General features: G+C 33.1%; 4 protein-coding genes across 9 annotated transcripts; 2 read left to right on the forward strand and 2 right to left on the reverse strand.

Moving 5' to 3' along the window:
• The first annotated feature begins 4,056 nt into the window (after nt 1-4,056).
• On the forward strand, nt 4,057-8,385 carry LOC133703908 (glucose-6-phosphate/phosphate translocator 1, chloroplastic-like). Its single transcript, XM_062128645.1, has 5 exons — nt 4,057-4,990; nt 5,440-5,665; nt 6,217-6,439; nt 7,117-7,330; nt 8,174-8,385. Exons 1-5 carry the CDS (start codon nt 4,490-4,492, stop codon nt 8,183-8,185), a joined length of 1,176 nt encoding a protein of 391 aa, XP_061984629.1. The 5' UTR covers nt 4,057-4,489; the 3' UTR covers nt 8,186-8,385.
• A 3,519-nt stretch (nt 8,386-11,904) lies between these two features.
• LOC133703881 (tryptophan synthase beta chain 1-like) lies at nt 11,905-14,600 on the reverse strand. Its single transcript, XM_062128599.1, has 4 exons — nt 14,140-14,600; nt 12,681-13,480; nt 12,454-12,548; nt 11,905-12,254 (listed from the first exon to the last, which is right to left on the reverse strand). Exons 1-4 carry the CDS (start codon nt 14,485-14,487, stop codon nt 12,079-12,081), a joined length of 1,419 nt encoding a protein of 472 aa, XP_061984583.1. The 5' UTR covers nt 14,488-14,600; the 3' UTR covers nt 11,905-12,078.
• A 417-nt stretch (nt 14,601-15,017) lies between these two features.
• LOC133702795 (uncharacterized) lies at nt 15,018-16,216 on the reverse strand. The gene is made up of 2 exons (XM_062127110.1): nt 15,902-16,216; nt 15,018-15,467 (listed from the first exon to the last, which is right to left on the reverse strand). The coding sequence occupies exons 1-2, from the start codon at nt 16,214-16,216 to the stop codon at nt 15,018-15,020; spliced, it is 765 nt and encodes a 254-aa protein (XP_061983094.1).
• A 125-nt stretch (nt 16,217-16,341) lies between these two features.
• LOC133703078 (FHA domain-containing protein DDL-like) lies at nt 16,342-21,886 on the forward strand. 6 transcript variants are annotated; one of them, XR_009843829.1, is made up of 10 exons: nt 16,342-16,982; nt 17,929-17,957; nt 18,568-18,646; nt 18,794-18,851; nt 19,442-19,534; nt 20,190-20,271; nt 20,366-20,411; nt 20,505-20,575; nt 20,911-21,020; nt 21,541-21,886. XR_009843829.1 is itself a non-coding variant. In XM_062127487.1 (9 exons), the coding sequence occupies exons 3-9, from the start codon at nt 18,608-18,610 to the stop codon at nt 20,957-20,959; spliced, it is 438 nt and encodes a 145-aa protein (XP_061983471.1). In that variant the 5' UTR covers nt 16,343-16,982; nt 17,929-17,957; nt 18,568-18,607; the 3' UTR covers nt 20,960-21,886. The 6 variants fall into 6 exon arrangements, 5 of the variants coding, with proteins under 5 accessions (XP_061983471.1, XP_061983472.1, XP_061983473.1 ...); XM_062127487.1 differs by having other exon boundaries at nt 16,343-16,982; nt 20,911-21,886; XM_062127488.1 differs by lacking the exon at nt 20,911-21,020 and having other exon boundaries at nt 16,343-16,982; nt 21,184-21,886.
• Nucleotides 21,887-22,300: the final 414 nt, after the last annotated feature.

Consider the following 22,300-nt stretch of genomic DNA (forward strand, 5'->3'; position numbering starts at 1 on the left):
GGTTTCTTTTTGTGTTTTCGTTATTAGAGGATGAGAACGCTGTCGTTTCACTTGGCTTAATAATTAAACCAATTTGTTTTTCTTTTTTGTTTATTAGAATAAGTTAATTATAAATTAATGTCTATAGTTTTTAAAATCGAATTATTTAATCCCTTTATTATAAAAAAAATAATTTAAGTAATTCTTACAGCCACTCCCTTCATCAATTAATTATCTACATAAATTTAATTTGATTTGATTTATGATTGAGATTAAGGTTTGGATTACATTTGGATTGATTGAATTGTATTGATTAAAATTAGTTTATTTACTCGTATTCCACTGCATGTCAAATTATTTTTTTTAAAAAAAGAAACATTAAAACTGCGAGAAGTTGTTTACAATGCTATTAAACCATTGTAAAAAGATAAATCTTTTAATTTAAATCTTTAACAAGTGTGATTTTTCATTTAAATTATATAAGAGCTAATTCAATATAAATTGGTTTATTTAATAGGTTTAAAAAAATTAATAACTTTTTTTTATTTTAAAAAACAAACGACAGAATCAATAAAAAATAAAAACTAATAACTAATTAAGTAAATTTTTAAATTCATAATCCAAGTTATTAGATCTAAATTATCATACATAGAGAAGCGATGAAAACTCAATTTCTAACAAATTTAACATTGAATGATGAATTATCACTATTATTATTATTGATAGTAACATGTTACTGGAGACTTACATGGTTGTTAACTTTAAGACCCGTGGAATTAATCGGGTACGCGCAAACTGGTCCAGACACTTACACTAAACTAAAAAAACAAATTACAAAGATTCTAATAGAATAACCGATAAACAAAAGTAATTTGTTGGTGATTTTGTCGGTACAAGGGATGCTATTTCGTCAGAAAGTTACAAAGGTAAGAAGTTATGGACTAAGTTTTGTCGCCAGTTCTATCGCCCAGTCCATCAATAATATTTATCAATGAATTGACCGACAGAATCTTGTCGATTCATTTTATTTATTTGGTGTTAATATTTCACCAACGATTCTGTCAATATTTTTAATCATCAATAGAATATTGAAAAACATTAAATCCCCAACAAAACTTGGACCACCAACATGTTTTCTTTAGTAACTCTATTGACAATTTACATCAATAGACTAAATAGTAAAAAACTTGTATTGGAAAACTTGGACCAACAACATGTTTATATGTCGATATAATATTTAGTTATTATTTTTTAATTTTTTAGTAGTGATTGTTCGTATTTTTTTCATTTGAAAAATAGTAAAAAACTTGTATTGAAAAACTATAGAAACCTTTAAAATATGTTTTTCAAACTCACTACAAATTAAAAAAACTAGAAAAACTAGTTTTTATTATTATTTTATGGATGAAAACATATTGCATTTGGACAATAAATATCATTTTTCCTTTTCTTGAATCTGAATTTTTTTTTTAAAAAAAAATAGAGTATTACTTTGTTTCTAAATAGCCTCTTCACTATTATACATAATTTAATGTAGGGATGAGAAAAAAACTGAAAAATCGAGAAAACTAAAAAAATTAAACTATGCAAAAAAACCCGGTTAAAATTTTTAAAAAAATCAAGCCAAACCGGTTTTTGTCCTAAAAAACCGAACTGAAACTGGTTTCAGTTTTTTTAAAAAAATCAGTTTGGTTATTTTTTTTATAAAAACCAAACCGAACAAAAAATAATCATCCATAATTTAATGATTTATTTTACTCATCCACTATTGGTGCCGTGGTAAAATAATTTCTAAATTATCAATTTGATTCATTATATATCTTTAAACTTTTATCTATAAGGAAAATTAAGTGTTGCCGTTTAATTTAATTTTTAAAACTAAGTATTAAACTTTGATACCAATGCTATAAATTTCGTTTTAAATTTTAGATGAAGTGTAATTTATATTTTACCAATGCTATTTGTGTTCGTGCTTACAAACTCCATTAACTCAACTCTAAAAACACTAACTCGTTTGAGTATATAAAATACGTGAAATTTATAAAAAAATTTAAAATATTATAATTAGTGTTAATAACACCTTTAAAACACGTAACCTATTGCTATACAAAATCTATTTTTTATTTTCTACAAAAAAAATCTTTTAACTTAGAGTGTTTTTAATTTGTAAATGTAAACATACATACATGGTTAAGTTTATTAGCCTCCATAAGTTTCTGTGATTTCTTTGGCTTCAAATTATTTTTTTATTAATTTGAGATTTTTTTGACGTGCTGATATGAAATATAATTTTTTTTAAATATAATTTTAATATATTTCCTATTAAAAAATACTTTTAAAAAAATTACTATTATAAAACTAAGTGACCGTTTGTTTATGTGGTTACTTCTGTATTTGAAGCCAACCACAAAAACATATGTTTGGTAACAAATGAAAAGCTGATTTACATGTATGGGCCTTAGTAATTTCTGCGTTAAAAATACAGGCTCAATGAAAGCAACATTATGTTGCTTTCAGTGTGGAGAGCTCTACTGTTCACTTAAGTGAACGATAAAGCTCTGAAGATCTCCATTATGCTGAATAGTGGAGATATGCACTATTGTTCACGTGAACAATGATGTATGATTTCGGTCAGACCAGATTTGGTTTAAGACTAAATGCATTGAACCGGGTTCGATCTAGTAAAAAAAAATTAATTTAATTTTTTATTTTTAATTGATGATGTAGCATTTGTAAAATTTGATTGCAATCCTAATTTTGTTCCTGATTATATTTTACCTGATATTGTTGCGCGAGAAACTAAGGAAACTATAGTCATTGTTGAATGTATTTCATACATGATGAAATTGTAGATAGTTTAATTAAAAAATAAAAAATATTTTATATAAAATAGTATTTTATTTCATGATGTAATAACAATAGTTAAATCTACAATATTTAAATTCAAAACCATTAATATATATATATATATATATATATATATATATATATATATATATATATATATATATATAAACACATTATCTTATAACCTCAATTTAAAAAGCAATTTTTTAACCAAACATATTAAATTACTTTTGATTAAACATCAAATTCAACTATAGTTTTAACTAAACATATATAAATACCAAACTAATTTCAACTAAAAGTATTTTTTATAAAATAATTTTTTTTCAAACCACAACCGTAAAAACTACCATAATACTAGCAGACTCGAAAAACACTTTTCAATCAAAGAAAACTTTAACTGAGTTTCTAGAAAAAGTGTTTTTCTTTCATTTTTGATAGAATGTATTTTTTAGAAGTTATAAAAAATTTAAAAATATTATTTTATTTATTAATTATATCAAATTTAATTTTTATTTTTTTGATTGTTATATATTTTACGTGTCTATTCCTAATCTAGTAAATACCATATTAGGTAGGTTAGAAAATGTTAGAGAAACAATCTTTTTCTCACCTTTGACAAAGATTTTAAGCCCATGCCATGCCATGGAAAACTCATCAATTCTTGGCTTTAAAAGTTAAAATTCATTATGGTATTTTAAAGGGAAGAGCTAAAAAAAAAGGATAAAAAATTTCTAGCTTTCATCCCTTATTTTTATAGCTCGATAGGAAAACTATATTAAAAAGCCAAAATAGTATTTTATGTTGAAAAGTTATTTCTATATTGCTAAAAAAGCTATGAATTTATATAATATATTTTTATATAAAAGAATAATTTTGATTTGAAATGTATTAATTAGTTACAATTAATAAATAGTTATATCAATATCAAATATATTAAAATATAATTATTTTTTTAAATAATTTATTTTTGAAATGCATATATATAAAATATTATATTTAGACTATTTAAAAATTATATTATCTATTTCGCTCTTCTAAGTAACTTTTTTTCCTTGAAGATGCTCTTGTATTAGCACAAAACCAAAGCACAAAGTTATCGTTGCCGCCAATGGCCCCAAACTTTTCATTTTTCTTCCAACGTTTTCGAAGAGGAAAGTAGTTGAAAAGAAGGAAAATTCATTAAAAACGTTCAAAGAAGATCCCCACACAGCCACAGTGTCCCTTGACTGTTACAAGACGGGAGTCTTAAATTTCTAATTGGACTGAGATTTAAGAGAAAGAAGTAGAGTGAAAGGCCGACTCCTTCTCTTGTCCTCTCTTAGTACCCCAGTCACCAACCAAAGCCCCTATTAAAAGAGTTAAAAAAAAAAAGAGAGTATACAACCCTTCAAGATCTTCTTTTTTTAGTTAATTTTTAGACTGATATAAGTATATCCTTCAGGATCCTCTTTATTTTTTCATGCCTTTTTGCCCATTGGTTGATGTTTTAAGAGAGAGTGTTTGATAAAGACACTAGCTTTCTATAGTTCGTATTGCTCTGTAAGCTTTCTTATATATCTTTGATCTAGAGGGATTGGTTTTTTTTATTTTGAGCTAGACTTTTGAGATAAACCCATTAGACCCTTTTGGATTTCGAGTCAGAAGATCAAATTTTTACATCATGATTTGCAGTATCAAGCAATCTACTATAACCCCAACAATCAACGGATCTGACACTATTTTTCGCAGAAAAAACATGTCGGCAATACAAAGATCTTTGATTCTGCCTTCACTCAATGCCAACAAGTCAAAACCAGTTCTTTCAATGTCAAAGCCTTTGCATGTGTCGAAGGTCGAGTCTTTTGCGTTGTCAAGGCCTCAAAAGAGGACCTTGATCACATGCAAGGCTTATGAGGCCGATCGATCAGAGCCAATTGAAGCATCTGAGGTGAAGTCAGAGGCTGCAAAAAGGGTTAAAATTGGGATTTATTTTGCTACTTGGTGGGCTTTGAATGTTGTTTTCAACATATACAACAAGAAGGTCTTGAATGCTTTTCCATATCCATGGTTGACCTCTACTCTTTCTCTTGCTTGCGGATCTCTTATGATGATGATCTCGTGGGCTACAAGGATTGCTGAGGCACCAAACACTGATTTTGAGTTTTGGAAGATTTTATTCCCTGTAAGTTTTGATTTCTGGATTTTGTTTGGTTTGATAGAAAAGGGAAAGTGAGGTTTTTGTTTGGTTTCTCAGATAAATAAAAGAGGGAAATCATGGGGAAGTGATGTTTTTGGTTTGGTTTGGGTTGTTAAGAAAATCACCCTTTGTATGATTGCCGAGGAAAGTAGAGAATGATTGAAGGAATATGATGGCTTGCTATTCATGTTGTTTTGCTTATTTTTATTAATTTATTCTGAAAATAGCCTTTGTTTGATTGCTGATAAAGCTGAGAAAGGGAAGTTTCAATTTGCCTGTTTTAACTTTACTCGCTCAAATGGATACAAAGAAAAAATTGAATTTGGTTTAATCATGGTGGCTTTTGATGCTAGAATTCAAATTAGGGAAATTTTCATGTCTTGGAATTCTTTGCCAATATATATATAATTCTTTACTAATAATCATCTCTTTAGGTTGCGGTGGCACATACAATTGGACATGTAGCAGCAACGGTGAGCATGTCGAAGGTTGCAGTTTCCTTTACCCATATTATTAAGAGTGGTGAGCCTGCTTTCAGCGTACTGGTTTCAAGGTTCCTATTGGGTGAGACTTTCCCTCCATCAGTTTACATGTCCCTTGTTCCAATCATTGGTGGTTGTGCACTGGCTGCTGTTACTGAGCTCAACTTCAACATGATTGGTAAGAATAGAAGCTTTCATTTACTGAAATTTGATTTGATTTGATTATTGCAAGGTGCACTGTTGTTTTATCGATTCAATAAGGTATTTCATTATTTTGGAATTTTTTATATTTTTTCTAAGTAGAGGTTCAAAGAGAAACCGAACAGCAGTATTGATCTCAGTTCCTTATTACCTGGAATCTGAGATAGCAAAAGCCAACGATTAATAGGTTATATCTCAGATGGAAAAAAACAAGGCCATGGTGGCACGATGTGCACTGCCCACTTCAATTTTGCTTTCTTCATGATAATCAAACAAAAATTATGATCTGAGTTCCTATTATTCATTTTGATTCTGTTGCATGGTTTCTGACTACAACTGGAGTCATGGAGCCAGCCTGGTTTCTTTTGAAAGTTATTGGTTTCTAGCAGGTCATGGACATGGATTTGACATTTTATGATTTTTCGGTCATTAAAGTAAATTATTTGGGCTTGGAACGTGATTTCAATAATTTTGCTCTTTTGGGTTGCTTACAGAATTATGAACTTAGTTTTTGGCCTTCTATTTCAGGTTTTATGGGGGCCATGATCTCCAACTTGGCTTTTGTTTTCCGCAACATATTTTCAAAGAGAGGCATGAAGGGGAAGTCTGTTAGTGGGATGAACTACTATGCTTGTCTCTCTATCTTGTCTCTCTTCATCCTCACACCCTTTGCTATCGCTGTGGAGGGACCACAGATGTGGGCTGCAGGTTGGCAAACAGCCCTATCCCAGATTGGACCAAATTTCATATGGTAATTGCTGAATACTACAAACTCAGTTTTCCTTGTATGTCTTTTTACATGGTAGAAATGTCTAAAAATCATAATGTAAATTTAATTTGAAAGAATTTGTTTGATTGTCCAATGTTAAGATTTCTTAGATGTCTTTCCCCTTGTTATTTAGAAAGTTGAGCTCTAGGTATTTATCTGAACCAATAAAGATTTATATTGTAAGATTGTTTAGTCCTGCTAATAGGATTGCATGTGAGGGCTCACAGTTAGATTTCTATATGGTCTTACTTTTAATTGAATAGCCTTTATTGTATGTGCATGTCATGAGATATATTGTGTGGATATGTCTGATGAACAATATACTGAATCAACTAGGTGCTAGACATCAAACACAATCTGAAGACTTTAGTTGCCAATTCAGTATCATTTAAGTTATACTTAGATGAGTGTGAAATGAATTTTAGTCTCTTTATTCGAATTTAGTACTTTTTTTTAATAAGATTTCACTACAGGTTTCTGCAAACTTCTTTTGATTTTCTGGTCCAATAACCCGAAACATGTATTTTATTTCTTTTCTTCGGAATTTGAATTACTAGACGAACAGATTTCTGCATGTGATTGTGTGAGTGATATTTAGTCCTTTCTCCCCTTGCTTATTGCTAAACGAGTGCATATGTGGCTCTTATTTTACCTTACAGGTGGCTAGCAGCACAAAGTATATTCTATCATCTTTACAATCAAGTGTCTTACATGTCCCTGAATGAGATTTCTCCCTTGACCTTTAGCATTGGAAATACCATGAAGCGTATATCTGTCATAGTTTCATCCATTATCATTTTCCACACACCCGTCCAACCTATCAATGCTCTTGGCGCTGCCATTGCTGTCCTTGGAACCTTCTTGTATTCCCAGGTAATTTGCCCACTTCTCTCTATCAATTTACTATTATGCTTCATGGTTTTCCCATGCCATGAGATCTTCAAAAAAGACATGCATGCCCTTCAGACAATTCCTTTTGTAACATACAGACAATTTATTTGCATGCATTCTTCCCCTATTGATTGTTTATTTGTATGTCAACAACGACAAAGGAATAGCTGAAAATGCTTTCAGTTGGAATATAAGATGATGTATACATGCTGCATCCTATGCATAAAAAGTTGTCTACTGTATAAGTTGCAGAAATACCAATCGCCTGCTTAAGACAAATACCATATAACCAGACCACGCTAGAGAATTCATCTCAACTTGCCTTCGGCAGTCACTGCTTTTGATTGCGAAAGAAAGTTGAATATCAGATGCAAGGGTAGCTGAACCCGTAATCCAAGGCTTAGGGAAATATGTGAATTGTGCTTAACTGTTAGATATCAAGTGGTAGAAAATATAATTCTCCCTCTTTTCTTTTTTCGTAGTCTAGTCTGTGGGGTTAGGTGTCACCTACCCAACCTGATAGCTGATCACCTAGGTATCGTAATATTTTTGGAGGTAGTTGCTCGAACATCGTCTCCTAGTTAGGTCGGGGACCGTACGTTAAGATTTGTACACGATCTGTTCTGTTTATTGCACATGGTGAAGACCTAACGTTTTCATCATGTTGGAAAGTTGACAGGTATTTTTTTTGTTTTTTTATCTGGGAATATTCTTGGTATCTTCCTTCGCAGGACGAGCTCTGTGCTAAACATTCTAAACTTCTGTCAATACCGTGATAAACATAATCTATTCATGTAATTTAATCATCTGTTTTGTCTTTTGCAGGCAAAGCAGTAAATGCACCAGACAGGGCAATTTCAAGACTTTTCGTGTAATATACAAGGAGAGAGAGAGCATGTCGACAGTCGGAGGCCTTCAGCTTAGGGTAGGGGAGAGTGTCAATAACTATTTGTGTATTTCGTGGAATCATTTCCAGATCCAAAACTTTGTTAAAAGAAGTTTATTAAAATAATAATAACAATGGAGGTCATTATATATTTAGTAGTTCCATTTCTGTATATTTTTAAATATTATTATAAAGTGAGAATAATTCTAATAAAAATATTAATAATACTTGATTGGAGGTAAAAGTTTACTCTAAGGCAAGAAGGGTAAAACTTATCATGCAAAAAACCAATCTAGGGTTCCGCAGTGCTCTTCTTATTAATTAAGCTTTCAATAAAAATTCAACCACAGATTCTTAACATTATATCCAACATAACTTAATATTATGCACCCATTTGGTAAATGATATTGTACGGAAGGGTACAAAAAATCCAACATTTTTTTTATTTTTTTTAATTATGCTTTTATTTGTCTTTTTTCAAAATAAATTTTTAATTTACATTTAAATTAATGCATCTTTTCTCTTTTATTTTGTTTATTTAGACTCTTTTAAATAATGGATATTTTTTTATTTTGTAATTATTTTTTTTGAATTAATTATTTTAATTTATCTATAATTTTTTCATTTCATGTTTTATATAAATAGAGAATACGTATTTTTTTATAATATTTTTAAATTTACATCATATTTTTTTACTTTTTATTTTATTCAATTAACTTTTATATTTATCTATTTTTATTATCATTTAATTAAATAAAAAATTTATTTTGATAAACAAAGTTGGGTTAAAAATCTATGTTGTATGGTCAAATATTTTTATCTATATATATTTCTTGATTTTTTATTTTTATTTTTATTATCATTAACAATTTTTATTTTTTTATTTATTAACCCACATAATTTTTAATTTATTTAAGTATATGCATGAATAAATTTTTCTCTGTTTTTTTATATTCAATAAGGCGCCAGAAGAGCCTATATATATACATATTGGTCAAAAAAATATCTTACACGGAACAGAAACATGTGTCAAATGGCCAGAATCTTCTAGATTTCGAACAATTTTTTAAGTGCAAAAAGCAACAAGTTTTGGATCTCATCAACAATGAGATATGAGATATGGAGACGATCTGACTCTCCATGTGCCCGTGTATGGAGAACCGCTCATGTCTCAAAGCTGATGTCTCTTTCAAATGGCATCAGCTAGTATTGTCGGCTAAGAAGATTAACTTGCATATTTTACTCCCTCGTTGATTCGGGAATGAGCAAAGTGGGTGGTGGTTCCTCTAAGCATGCGGTGCAGATTGACTCTCCTGGCAACAACAGGCGCCGTCGAGAGGGGACGTCCACTGTCTCTCCATGACGCTGAAAGGCCATGTCATATCTTCCAGCATTTCTAGGGTTAAAGGACAATATTTCAGTGGCTATCACTTGAGAGAGAATAGACCCATCGGCCATGGTGTATTGAATATTTTGTGACCTTGATGGAAAAGCCTCCCTGCTTTGTGGGCTCCTCCTCTCCGAGATTTTTCACAGATATGGAAATCTTTATATTGTCACCCACCTTTAGGGTTCTTGATGTTCATGTGCAGACAAAAACACATCTCCATTCTTTGCCAGAACAGTGTAATATTGTCGTTGCCCTTCAAACCAAAAAATATTGAATTATTGGAGGCATTAAAGTATTTTTACATAATGAATTAGTGATTTGAAACAAACAAATTTTTTATATTTTAAAAGTCTTGTGAACGACAAAAAATGCTTAGAAGCAAAACTTTCAAAACCTTGCATTCAAGATTTTTTTTATACATTTTTACAATGATTATTTTGTTATTTTTTCTTTCAGAATGATATGTGAGGTCGGTTGTGGCATGGTTTGTTATTGGCTATGTTTTTTCCTCTCTTTGCCCTTTCCTCCCATCAAAATTTAAGGAGGTTATGCAAGATTTCAGTGTTATCCTATAATTTTATGGGATTTCTACTTAGGTTTTTATTTTTTTATCTTTAATTTTTATTTTTAACTGTCACGAGTTTGATTAATTCGGGTTGATGTAAGTTTTTTTTATAATTGAATTTTTATTTTTATTTTTTAATATTAAATTAATTAAAAATCAAGTTTCATAAATTGTTTCGATCTACTTTCTTTAGATTTATTTTAGTCACATGACTCTGAGTTGCAGCTTTAACATATTAACTTGAGTTGTTTGTTTTTAGTTTTTTTTTTAACATGTTAATTATAACTTGGGTTTGACAGGTTAATCCGGGTTGACTCGGGTTATTGTTTTTGTTCTTTTTTTATTTGATTTTATTTTCAATTTAATCCTTCAATATTGAGTTAACTTAGAATTGAGTTTCATAATTTGTTTTTTTATTTTTTATAGGGTTATCACGGGCTTATAACCTGGATCGCGGATTAAGCTGATTAGCTTGGTTTTTTTTTTCCTTTTCAGTTGATTTTTTTATCAATCTCACCCTTTAATATTGGATTAATCGGAGATTAGGCTTTATAATTTATTTCAGTTTGCATTCTATGAAGTTATCATGGTCTAATGACCCGGGTCGTGAGTTTAGTTAGTTAATTGAATTGAGTGGTTTTTTGTGTCTTTTTTTTAATATCATTATTTTAACATTGAGTTGATTGTGAATTATTTTTTATAATTTATTTTGATTTTTTATGGGGTTATCCCGGTCCCATGATTCATGTTTGAAAGATGAACCTCGATCGATTCAACTTATTTTTTTAGTTTAATTTTGTTTTCAATTTTATTTTTCAATACTATGTTGAATAACGTTTTTTATATGCTTTCTATATGGTCATCAAAGTCTCTTGATCTGAGTAATAAATTTTACAACCTGAATTGATATAATATGTTGTTGTTTTAATACTTAAAAAAACAATGTCATCTTGATTTTTGTTTTAATTAAATTATATTTTTATCAATCACCCTAGTTGTTTTTGAACCTGTCAAATCAACTAGATCACATCAAGTCAATCTCTATATATTTTTAATTTTTTCTATTAAAAACACATTAAAAACATTTAAATAAATTCTTATGTTAAAAAAGTAATTTAACCCGGGGATTATAGGTCTAAAATTAAAAAAAAAAAAAAAAATTTAAAAGGTTGTACCACTTCCTGGTATTGGTGCAATGAAAAAAAATCCAGGAAAACGGAAGAAAAATACCATAGGGTTAGAATATCTGAACAGAAATACTCGAGGGCATGACCCATTTCCCCACTTGATAAGATCCCTCGGATTACCATCGTCTCATTAATCCATCGAGGTTTGAACATCAGAATAAGCTGATGGGAATTGAAATGCATATCAAAGGGTTAGCACTGCACTTAAAGAACTTCTGGCATTTGATGATGGCTCCGGGAATGAGAACTATGGTTGTCGGTGTTTATATCAACTACTTCCATAAAGCAAGGCGCTTGCTTTCACTCGTTTAAAAACAAAATAGTATCAGAAGAGTCCTTTTCTAATACTCAAATTTACCCATCAGAATAACATCACCTAAATGATCTTTGCAATACCAAGCATGCATTCTTTACTCCAATTTTAGTGGTCTGATACATGTTTAAAGCACATCCACACACATTAGATGCATCAACTTTTCTGATAAATTTATGAAGATGATGCGCATGCATGCGTGTATTTCAAGTAAATGAAACAAAAATGCATAACTTGATTTAGCAACGGAGTTCGGTCCTACACATTTGACAACAACAAAACTCTTCATACAGGAAAAAAGGGAGAAAATTTGTAAGATTTCCATAGCCAAGATAGCATTAACCTATTATTCCTCTGTATCAAGTAAATAAACAGAACCACGAACACGATTAAACCTCCAAATACTTGATGGCAGTTTGAACATCTTTATCCCCTCTGCCGCTGCAGTTAAGAACAACCTTTGTTCCATCTGGGAGAGTGGGGCAGAGCTTCTCCAAATAAGCCAAAGCATGTGATGTCTCCAAAGCAGGAATTATGCCCTCTAATCGCGATAATCTCTTGAATGCTGCACATGAAGGATAAAAAACTAATTAACAAGAGAGCAAGGATGTTATAATTGAGTTGCGTCTCAATGACAAGAAATCCAATTATATCAGGAAATTTGTGTTTACACAGAATTAGAAAGCAGCAATAAAGATCAAAGATGTACAATCTTGAAAGACTGAAGATGGAGCAAACAAAAAATCTTAATAGGATCCCCGTACCGTCCAATGCTTCTTGATCTGTGACACTATGGTATTCAGCACGTCCTTTATCTTTCAGGAAACTGTGCTCAGGTCCAACTCCAGGGTAGTCCAGCCTATGCAAAACAATAATATTGTAAGAGTGAAGGAAAGAAAGTGATAATATGAGCCACATTAAACCAATAAAAATAGGTCAACTAGTTTTTAGTTTTTAGATCCACATTAAGAGTGAAGGAAAGAAGTCTTACCCTGCACTAATTGAATGAGGCTCAATTATTTGTCCATCTTCATCTTGTAACAAATAGCTCATAGCTCCATGCAACACCCCTACTTCTCCTTTGGTCAGAGTGGCAGCGTGCTTGCCGCTATCTATGCCTAAACCTGCAGCCTCCACACCGATCAACCTCACATCCTTGTCCTTAATAAATTCATCAAAGAGTCCCATTGCATTCGAACCGCCACCAACACATGCAACCAGCACATCTGGCTTCCCACCCCATTTTTCCAATGCTTGTTTTCTTGTTTCTATACCAATAACCCTATGGAACTCTCGCACCATCATGGGAAAGGGATGTGGCCCAGCAACAGATCCCAAAATATAATGGGTTGTCTCCACATTAGTCACCCAATCTCGTATAGCTTCTGATGTAGCATCTTTCAATGTTGCCGTACCAGAATGAACTCCTCTCACCTCAGCCCCAAGAAGACGCATCCTGAAAACATTTAGTGCTTGTCTTTCCATATCTTGTGCGCCCATATAAACAACACATGGCAAACCAAACCGCGCACAGACTGTAGCAGTTGCAACTCCATGCTGACCAGCTCCAGTTTCAGCAATTATACGCTGTTTTCCCAAACGCTTTGCAAGTAAGACTTGGCCAACGGCATTGTTAATCTTATGAGCACCTGTGTGGTTAAGATCTTCCCTCTTGAGATAAATATGTGGCCCTTCACCACTAGGGCGTTTATAATGCTCTGTAAGCCGCTCAGCAAAATAAAGAGGATTTTCCCTTCCAACATAATCTTTCAAAATTCCATTTATTTCTTTCTGCGATATAAAAACATTTGTATCATAAATTTCATTCAAATTAATAGAAACAATGGGACTAAAAAAGTATAAATACCTTTTTCTTGCACGCACACAACCTTTTTCACTATGTGAGATCCGTTTATACCAACTACTTGAGATCCGTTTATACTAACTACTCAATGGAAAAAAAATATCCAGCGATACCATTGCACCGAAAATGGAAAAAAATTCAAATAAATTTCATAAGAAAAAAAAAACTTATAAACCGACCGGCAAACAATGCATGGTGATACCACTTTCCAGACAAGCGCGATTATGTCATTATGGCACCATTGCATTATATCCCTAATCAACCAGCATTTTCCGATACATCTTCCATCCAAATTTCAATATTTTAAGAACTCAAAATCGTATTTCATTTCAGGAATCCTACAGACACTTAAAGTCTGCACGGGCAATATACTATACGCAAGAGAAACCACTGAAAATCTTGCAATGTTTATTCATCAGAAACGCTAAGTAATTGCTTCAAATTTGCAAATTCTTTAACCTTTTCTATATATTATAGGCACCGAAAAAAGAAAATGAAATAAACATTCTTTTTCAGCAAAATCAAATAAGCCCAGAAACGCAATATATATACAGGGACCAATGTATGTATAGATAGGAAGAGATACCTTAAATTCAGGATCATCCTTGAAGGAATAGAAAGCAGATTCAAGCTCAGTGAGAGCATACATAAGGGTCTCAGGTACATATTTCCCGCCATATTTACCAAACCGACCAAAAGAATCAGGTCGTTGCCATAGGGCCGGGTCAGAATCCGCCACTTCCTCCATTTTAACCACAGCCTCACGGGCCAAAGTGCAAGAAATTGCAAATCTTGAAGGTGCGCGAGACGTTGAAAATTTGGAGAATTTAATGGGTAATTGGGAAGAAGAGTAGGGCTTGAGGAGAGAAGAAGAAGAGGACTGAGGTTTGGTGGTGGCTGCTGCTGCGGTGGTTATGGATGCGGTGGCTGCCATTAGGGATTTGATTGATTGTGGTTTTGACGGTTTTTATCGCATTTCGAGTTGGAGTATTCGAGGAATTTTTATAGTTGGGGCACAAGTACACGTGGTGGGGTTAGTTTAGGTGGTGGATGAGACACAGCAGATTACAATGATTCTGTCTTGGTGATGATGTGGACTCTTATAGATACTGTGTCACTTTTTAAGAACTATCCCTGTTTTGATGAGTGAGTGAATGAGATTTAGAGTATGTTTGGTATTGCTGTTGCTGTTTTGGTTACGGTTTAAAAAAAAATAATTTTTTTAAAAAGCATTTTTTTTGTGGTTTGTATATATAATTTGAGTGTTTGGTTAAAAGTATGATTTGACTTTATTATTGTTAAAAACATGTTTGGTTAAACTTGTGATTGCGGTTGCTTTGGTACACAAAATGATGAAAAATGACATAAATAAAATAATTCTTTGTGTTAAGAGAAAATAAAATATTTTTTCCACATATATACTAGCAAAATAATAAAAGCGTGATTTGTTATTACAATTAAACATTATTGCCCCATCAAACTATTTGCAATGCCATCACGAATATAATCCATACGCGACGCACTCTGGTGTCCAGTTGTTTGTGATTGTGGAACGACATCGGGAAAAGTATCTGGAGGAACGAAATCAGGATGGCTATCAAACTTGTTGAATGCAACATCTTGGCCCGACTTCCGTCGAATATAGTTGTGCAACGCCATTGATGCGACAACAATTTTAACATGTGATTTGTAAGGAAACTCAAGCATGGTTTGCAAGATTCGCCATCTTTTCTTCCAAACTCTAAATGTACGTTCAATAACACATCGTAATGATGAATGGACTCGGTTGAATAGTTCCTCCCGACTTCGCGGTTGTTCGTCGATGAAATTCTGGAAGATGATATCTCTCCCCTCTATATGGACCCAAGTAACCGTATTCATTTGGATATCCCGAATCAACGAGATAATACTTCCCTGCATAAATGTACTAATTGTTTAACGCTTACAAAATACTTCATAGAAAAAAAAATTAGACCAGCTGAACAACAACCATATTTTTTTTCGGGTTAATACCTTCCGATGGCCGCAGAAATTGTATGTTTGTATTTCCAATTGCCTCATAAAATATTCTTGTATCGTGAGCACTACCTTCCCACCCAGCCCAAACAAATATAAATTGCATGTTAAAGCTACATGCTGCCATTATATTTTGCGTCGGTATACCTTTTCTACCAATAAATGGTATTTGAATTTCTTGTGAAACACATGCACGTACGTGTGTTCCACCAATCGCTCCAATGCAATTCTACAAAAACAAAAAATTTGTTGCCCAAGACAATTTAATTACACTTAAATATTTGATTGTAACCTTTTGAAATATTTAACTACTTGTACATAGTATTGCTTACCTCGAAATAGGGCATGTATCTCGGATTCATTTCAATTTCCAATGGTGTTGTTGTGAATTGCGGATCTACTGGTCTGATGAAATCAGCTGCTAGCAAGCACACAGAACGAAGAACCTCTTTGAAATTTCTGGGAACTGTTTCACCTGAATGCTGAAAACGCTCCCGCACGTCCTTATTTGAAACACCTGGAGCTAAAGTGTAGAGAAACATGCCTACTTTCTCAATAACACTCATCCTTCTAGACGGTTTCAACTTGTACATCGTTTCCAACTCTAAAGCCAAACTCTTCAATGTGTCCGCATCCATGCGAAACATGTTCACACAACGCATCTAATGTCCATTTAAAATTTTTGTCAACCATCGCATGCCAGTGTTGTATGAATTCATATATGGCTCTTTGTAAACATACGTATTGTAATACATCGTCAGTGCTTCAGCAATGCATATTACTAATTTAATTCGATCACACTCTCTATGCTAGAATAAATTGAAATAATGAGGGATAGAGAGATTACATACGGTGTCATGGTGCTTCAGTCCACTGAAATTGAAATAATCAGGCATCGACACAGAAGCTCTCATAGAGATGAGATAGAGACACTTCTGTAGCGAGTGAGAGAAACAACGGTAATGCCGAAATAATAAATCTCCGAAGAAGGAAACGGGATATGTCTCATTCTCCATCTCTTCCTGCTCCGGCGAGAGACAGGAGCTCGCAAAAAGACTGGTCCCTAGTAGAGAAAGAGAGAAATTCAACCCGAACGAGGTTTCCTTCGTCAAGAATGAAAAGATTAAGGAGAGCCCATGCAGAGAAAGAGGGTGAAAAAATGAGGGATAGAGAGATCGAGAGGAATTATGTGAAAAAGGGAAGCGAGAAGGGTGAGAGAAGAATATGAAAGGAATCACAGAGACAGAGGAGAGAGGGAAGTTGGGAGGAGAGAGGGTCAGAGGTTGAAGGAAAGTCTTCTTCTAAAGGAAGACATGGGGGGCGATCTGCTTCTCCATTGCGATCAAACCGTCGGAACAGGAGCAAGCATAGGTCTCGCTCACCACAGCCTCAATCAGAGAGAGACCGCAAAAGGTAACTGTTGATATCCACTCCTAGAAACACTTTGGTCTTAACATTATTTTTTTATTAGATTATCTTATTATCGTGTTGTTTGTGGTTAAAAACTATTTTCTTTACAATGTTGCTGATAAATGTAGGCTAATTAGTGGTGTTTCATTCTGAGCTATTGCCAATTTGATAAATTGGAAACTAAATGTGATTTGTATATTGGGTTTCGATATATTCTTTAGCTTTTTGATCAGGGTCTTGTTGTTTATAAGGGTTTCAAGCTTGGTTTTGTTTGATTAGAAATTATGTGGTGGTGTTTTTTTTTAAGTGGCTATTGGATTTCAATCAATTTATTGTGCATAGTGTTTGAAGTTTCGATAAATTACTCAGCTGGAGCTTGTTTATAAGTGTTTTAAGGTTTTTTCTTTTTATTATTCCAAAGTTTCTATGATGATTTTATGAACTTGTTGGATATTTGGTAGTATTCGAATCTGTTTGCTAACTAACTGTTTGCATATGAGTCTTCAGATAATTAACTTTAACATCAATCCCATCAAAAAACCTACAGAACTTCGTAATCTTGCATTCTCGCATTATAAATTGTAAAATCTCCTATTTTTTCCCTTAACTTATCTGCTTTCACACTGTAATGTTAATCCATGTCGAAAACCAAAACAGTAGCCACTAGCCAGAAACATTTAATTGAAAAATCCTGACCTTACAACATATAAGAGAACAAAGAATCCCAATAAAAACACAGAATGTTTTGCTAGAAAATTAAGGCCATAAATCCTTCTGGCCAGAAGTTCCTAACAAATCCATAATTTGGATGTTATTTTGTTTTATTTATTTTAACCAAAGATATCTTGTGGATCATGCATCTTTTAAGATTTCAATCTTTGATGAATGTTTGGAATTTCTTCTCCTTAAAAGATATTTTAATGAAATGCTGACAAAAAAAATATTCCAGGGGAAAAACTCTTGGGGAGCTGAACGAAGGTAGGCTGCTTCTTAAACTTTTCTTCTTCTCATTTTTGTATGGAACATTGGTTACATGCCTCTACTGTGAAAATGCTATATAGAAAAGCTTGTAATAAGAAGCCAAAATTGTCCTAGTTAAATTTATTAAGAAAGAGCTCCGGGCTGAGGAAGCATTAGTTTTCAGATATTCTTGGGATTAAAAGCCTAGCAAAAATGGTCATTTGATGATATTTGATCCCACCAACATAACAGAGCAGACCTTTCTATTTGACGTGATACATTCTTTACCATAAAAAAGAACCAAAAGAAAAAAAGCCGAAGTATTTTATTGAAGAAATGAGTTTTTTCTTTTGAGTTCTGCACAATATTTGCAGTTGATAAATGTGTCAGAAGGGGCATATGCACAATGCCATAGGTTAAAGCTGAGTGTTATTGACTCTGTAGTCATTCATGGTTTTTGAATGAAGTAAGGCTATGAGATGATGATAAAAGCACACTGTTGCATATACCTTTGCCCTGGCCTAGTTTTTCTTCCTTTTTTTATCTGGTCATCTTGAGGATCCTTTGCTTCTAATATGTTAAGCTTTTATGTAGCTTCTACTTAGATGTTCATTACTTGCTTTGGCAGGAGCAGTGATGATGACAATTACGATGATTCTGTGTCTAAGATGAAGGCTGCTGAGGAGACTTTGGAAGCCAAGCAAAAGGTACGGATAACTTGTGTGGTTCCTTTACTTCCTTGTGCTCAATGTTGCTTGCTAAATTAGTAAACATACTTTTGTTTGGCTAAGAAGCAGATTATATAGTGTCTAGCTAATGACCTTAATCACGATCATTATCATCACAACTTGCAGAAACAATCTTCTTTTGAGCTATCTGGAAAACTCGCTGCTGAAACCAATAGAGTCAGAGGTGGGTAAAATGTGCATTGCTTTTAGTTTCTCTGAAGCAAATAATATTTTCTTTCATTACTTGATAGTTCTGCTGAACCTCTCTCTCTCTCTCTCTCTCACCTCTTTTATACAATTATGGTGGCAAGTTATAAGTTTTTTGACATCTTTGGCTAGTTAATCTAGGTGCAGACCCTTTTGTCATGCAACTGCTTTACTCACATTTTGACATAAATGCATCTTTTCTGGTCAATTTAGTTGAATTGATGCAGATTCACTCAGTTATTTTGTCATTTGAAAAATAGTTAAGGAAGTTTCACTGCATTTGTGAGGCGAGAAAAAAACAGTAGATTCCCTTAAGCAACATGTAGGTGATACATTTTCAAATTACATTCTTATGAGAGGTAGAATTAGGCATGAGCACTAAAGGCTTCTTGATTGATGGTGTATTTGATCTCTATAAGCAGTTTTACAAATTGAGCCAAAACTTGTTTTTTTTTTTTTGTTTCTTGCTTACTTTGGTTCGTGCATGATTTGAAAAGTTTACTAACACATGTTTTGGTAGTTTCCTTTTTCATTTTCACTTATGCCAATTTTTTTTCCCTTTGCTAGGCATTACATTTCTGTTCACCAAGCCCCCATATGCTAAGAAACCTGATATAAGATGGAGACTTTATGTTTTTAAGGGTGGTGAGGCTCTGAATGGTAAGTTCCGGGGATTCTTCTTTATCAGAGATTTATGTTTCTGTGAGAAATGGAAAATTCACAAATTCTTTAAGCCGAGGTTTATTTCATAAGAGTACAAGTTTAACATCCCCAAACAGTTATGTATTATCTGTACGGATTTTTTTTCATATAATTTTCAAGTTTACCGAAATTTGTTTTTCATAATGCCCCCCCACACCCACTCTCTCATTCAAAAGTTCTAGTGCTGCCCCTACTAGTTTTTCAAAGTTTCAAAAACAACTCTGTTTATTGAGGAGACAGCCTTTAGTCCTCGGCAGAAAGGAGTCTATAGTCAATCAATTTCTTTTCGTTCTGACAGGATCCTTTCTGTGCTTGGTGGTGTTGACACTAACTGTGTATTTATTTCTTTTATGGTCAACCCTTGTTAAGATGGAATCTCTGATTATAGAAGAAAGTTGTTAGCTTACCCTCTGTGTGATGTTTATGTTTCTCACAAGCATATTGGTAAGCAGAACCCCTTTATATACACCGTCAAAGCTGTTACCTTTTTTGGAGAGAAAGGAGGGTGGTAGATATTCCTATAGACCATCCATCTCATAGCAAGAAACATGCTGTTATTCAATTACAGTAGATCTAAAATTAGCAGTTTAATTTTTCTTCTTTGTTGTTTCAGGGCATTTTTGTGATTCTTGTTTCTGGTTTCTTTGGCAAGTAGAAAAGGAGCAGCCTGATGGTATGTTAAAAAATCAAGTAAGGTAAGAATCGGCTGTGTCATGACCCTTGTCATAGATTGATGAGAATTTACCATATCTCCATGTCTAACTTTGTCTTCTCCACATTCATTGACAGGCCTTACATGATGGATCTTGGAAGCACCAATAAAACTTTCATTAATGTGAGCAATATCTCATAATATCCAGTTACCATAAATTGAGCTTTTCTCGTATTTATTGCTATAATTGAATGTAAAATTTCTTCTGCATTCCAGGATAATCCCATTGAACCTCAACGCTATTATGAACTATTTGAAAAGGATGCAATCAAATTTGGTTGTAGCTGGTAGGCCACCAATCAAAATGCAACTTCTATTTGTTATTGTGTGAATCATGACTAAAGTTTCTTTGCCTCTTCACTGTTATTATACTGGCTAAAGTAGTCTCCTTTTAGTTGGTATTTGAATAATGTATGTTTTGGTTGTGATTTTGTTATGTTCATCTCTTTGGGCATTTGGGTCTGCCTTTATGTGGACTGCAAAAGCTCTTGGGAAGTTAAGTTGCATACCATTTTCCCCGATTCTAAAAGTTGAGGATGTGATTTTTCATCCCTTGAAGCTTATAGTTTAAATAGCCTTAATGGAGTCTATACTCTATTGAAACCTTTGTACGAGTATGCAGGTCTCTTATTCCAATTAATCCTGGCCGTTTTTCTCCTATGCAAGTATAATTTTCCTTTTGTCCTTGCATGCTGAGCATAAAGCATCACACTTTCATTTCCTTGTATCACTGTAAGCAAACCTCTGAAACTTCTGTTTTGAACCATTTATATACACCAAAACTCGCTTTGTATATTTGAAGGCAAACTTTGAATTATCTGAATGTTATGTATGTAGGCAAACTTCTGTTTTGAACCATTTATACACGTCAAACTTTGTTTGTTTCCTGCTGCAGAAAACAAAGTGGGATGCGAATACATGCTATGCGTTACCAAGTTGCATTTTGATGCTAGAAACACTATTTCATTCTTCAGAATTGTTTGGAGCACTTAGTACCATTTTGATGCACATGCTTGTACCTTTGACATGGATGAGTTTTGTTTTTTTCTAGATAGTAAGTGGCGTATATGCGCCAGGGGAATAAATTTAACTCTAGAAACTAATTCCAATGACAGTTGACATTTTGTTTATTCTTGACCACTGCAGAAAATGCTTCACATTGACATGAATAATTGAAGAATCCTGAATGATTTTTCCATGCTGGTCTTGTCCAGCTCTTTGTAAATAATTTACGTGTCCTTTTTTTTTTCAGCCGTGAATATGTACAATTGCACGAGAACTCTGCAAAGAGATGTTCATTAAGTGGCTTCTCCAGTATGATTTTCTGACATCCGCATGCCAGAGAATCAACAACTTTTTGTTTATCAATGGAACGTTTATTCTGAGTAGGAAACCTCTTAAATAGCGCTTATTTCTCCCCATCCAGGGATTATCAAATATGAGAACTCGATTGGTTTGAACTGGTCTGTTTATGGCTGTTTTTATGCTGATCGAGGTCTGTGGCCATTCCAGTCATGTGTGTTGCATAGCTGGCCGTTGTATTTGATCCTTGTATGGCTAATTAATCTGATTGAATGGTTATTCGCTCTCTTGGTTTATTTATTTGTCAAAAATACCAGTGATGATTGTATTTAAAAGTTGTGTGTTGGTTAGTGTTCTAAAATAAAAGGAACATAAAAGGAAAAAATGTGGGAGACCAAAACAGATAAATACGGAGATATTAAATAAATCTGTCTCTCGGATATTTTAGAGAATTTCTTACTTTCAAAATAAAAAGTGTTGATTTACATCTAACGCTTCACTCTATCACAATAAGTGAGAGTCAATGAGCAAAATATATGGAAGGTTGGGGACGTGTGTTGCCAGTCCTGCGTGGGCGTCGTGATAGATAGCTATTAGCCCAATGACTGCTTTGAATGTATACAAGAAAACGGACCCAGGCTAGGAAGTCATGGAGGGTCAGGCACATTATTCATTTGCCATTACGAACTTCCATATTCAATAATCTTTTG

This window comes from Populus nigra, chromosome 9 (assembly GCF_951802175.1).
Source record: "Populus nigra chromosome 9, ddPopNigr1.1, whole genome shotgun sequence".
In the NCBI taxonomy this organism is placed as follows: domain Eukaryota; kingdom Viridiplantae; phylum Streptophyta; class Magnoliopsida; order Malpighiales; family Salicaceae; genus Populus; species Populus nigra.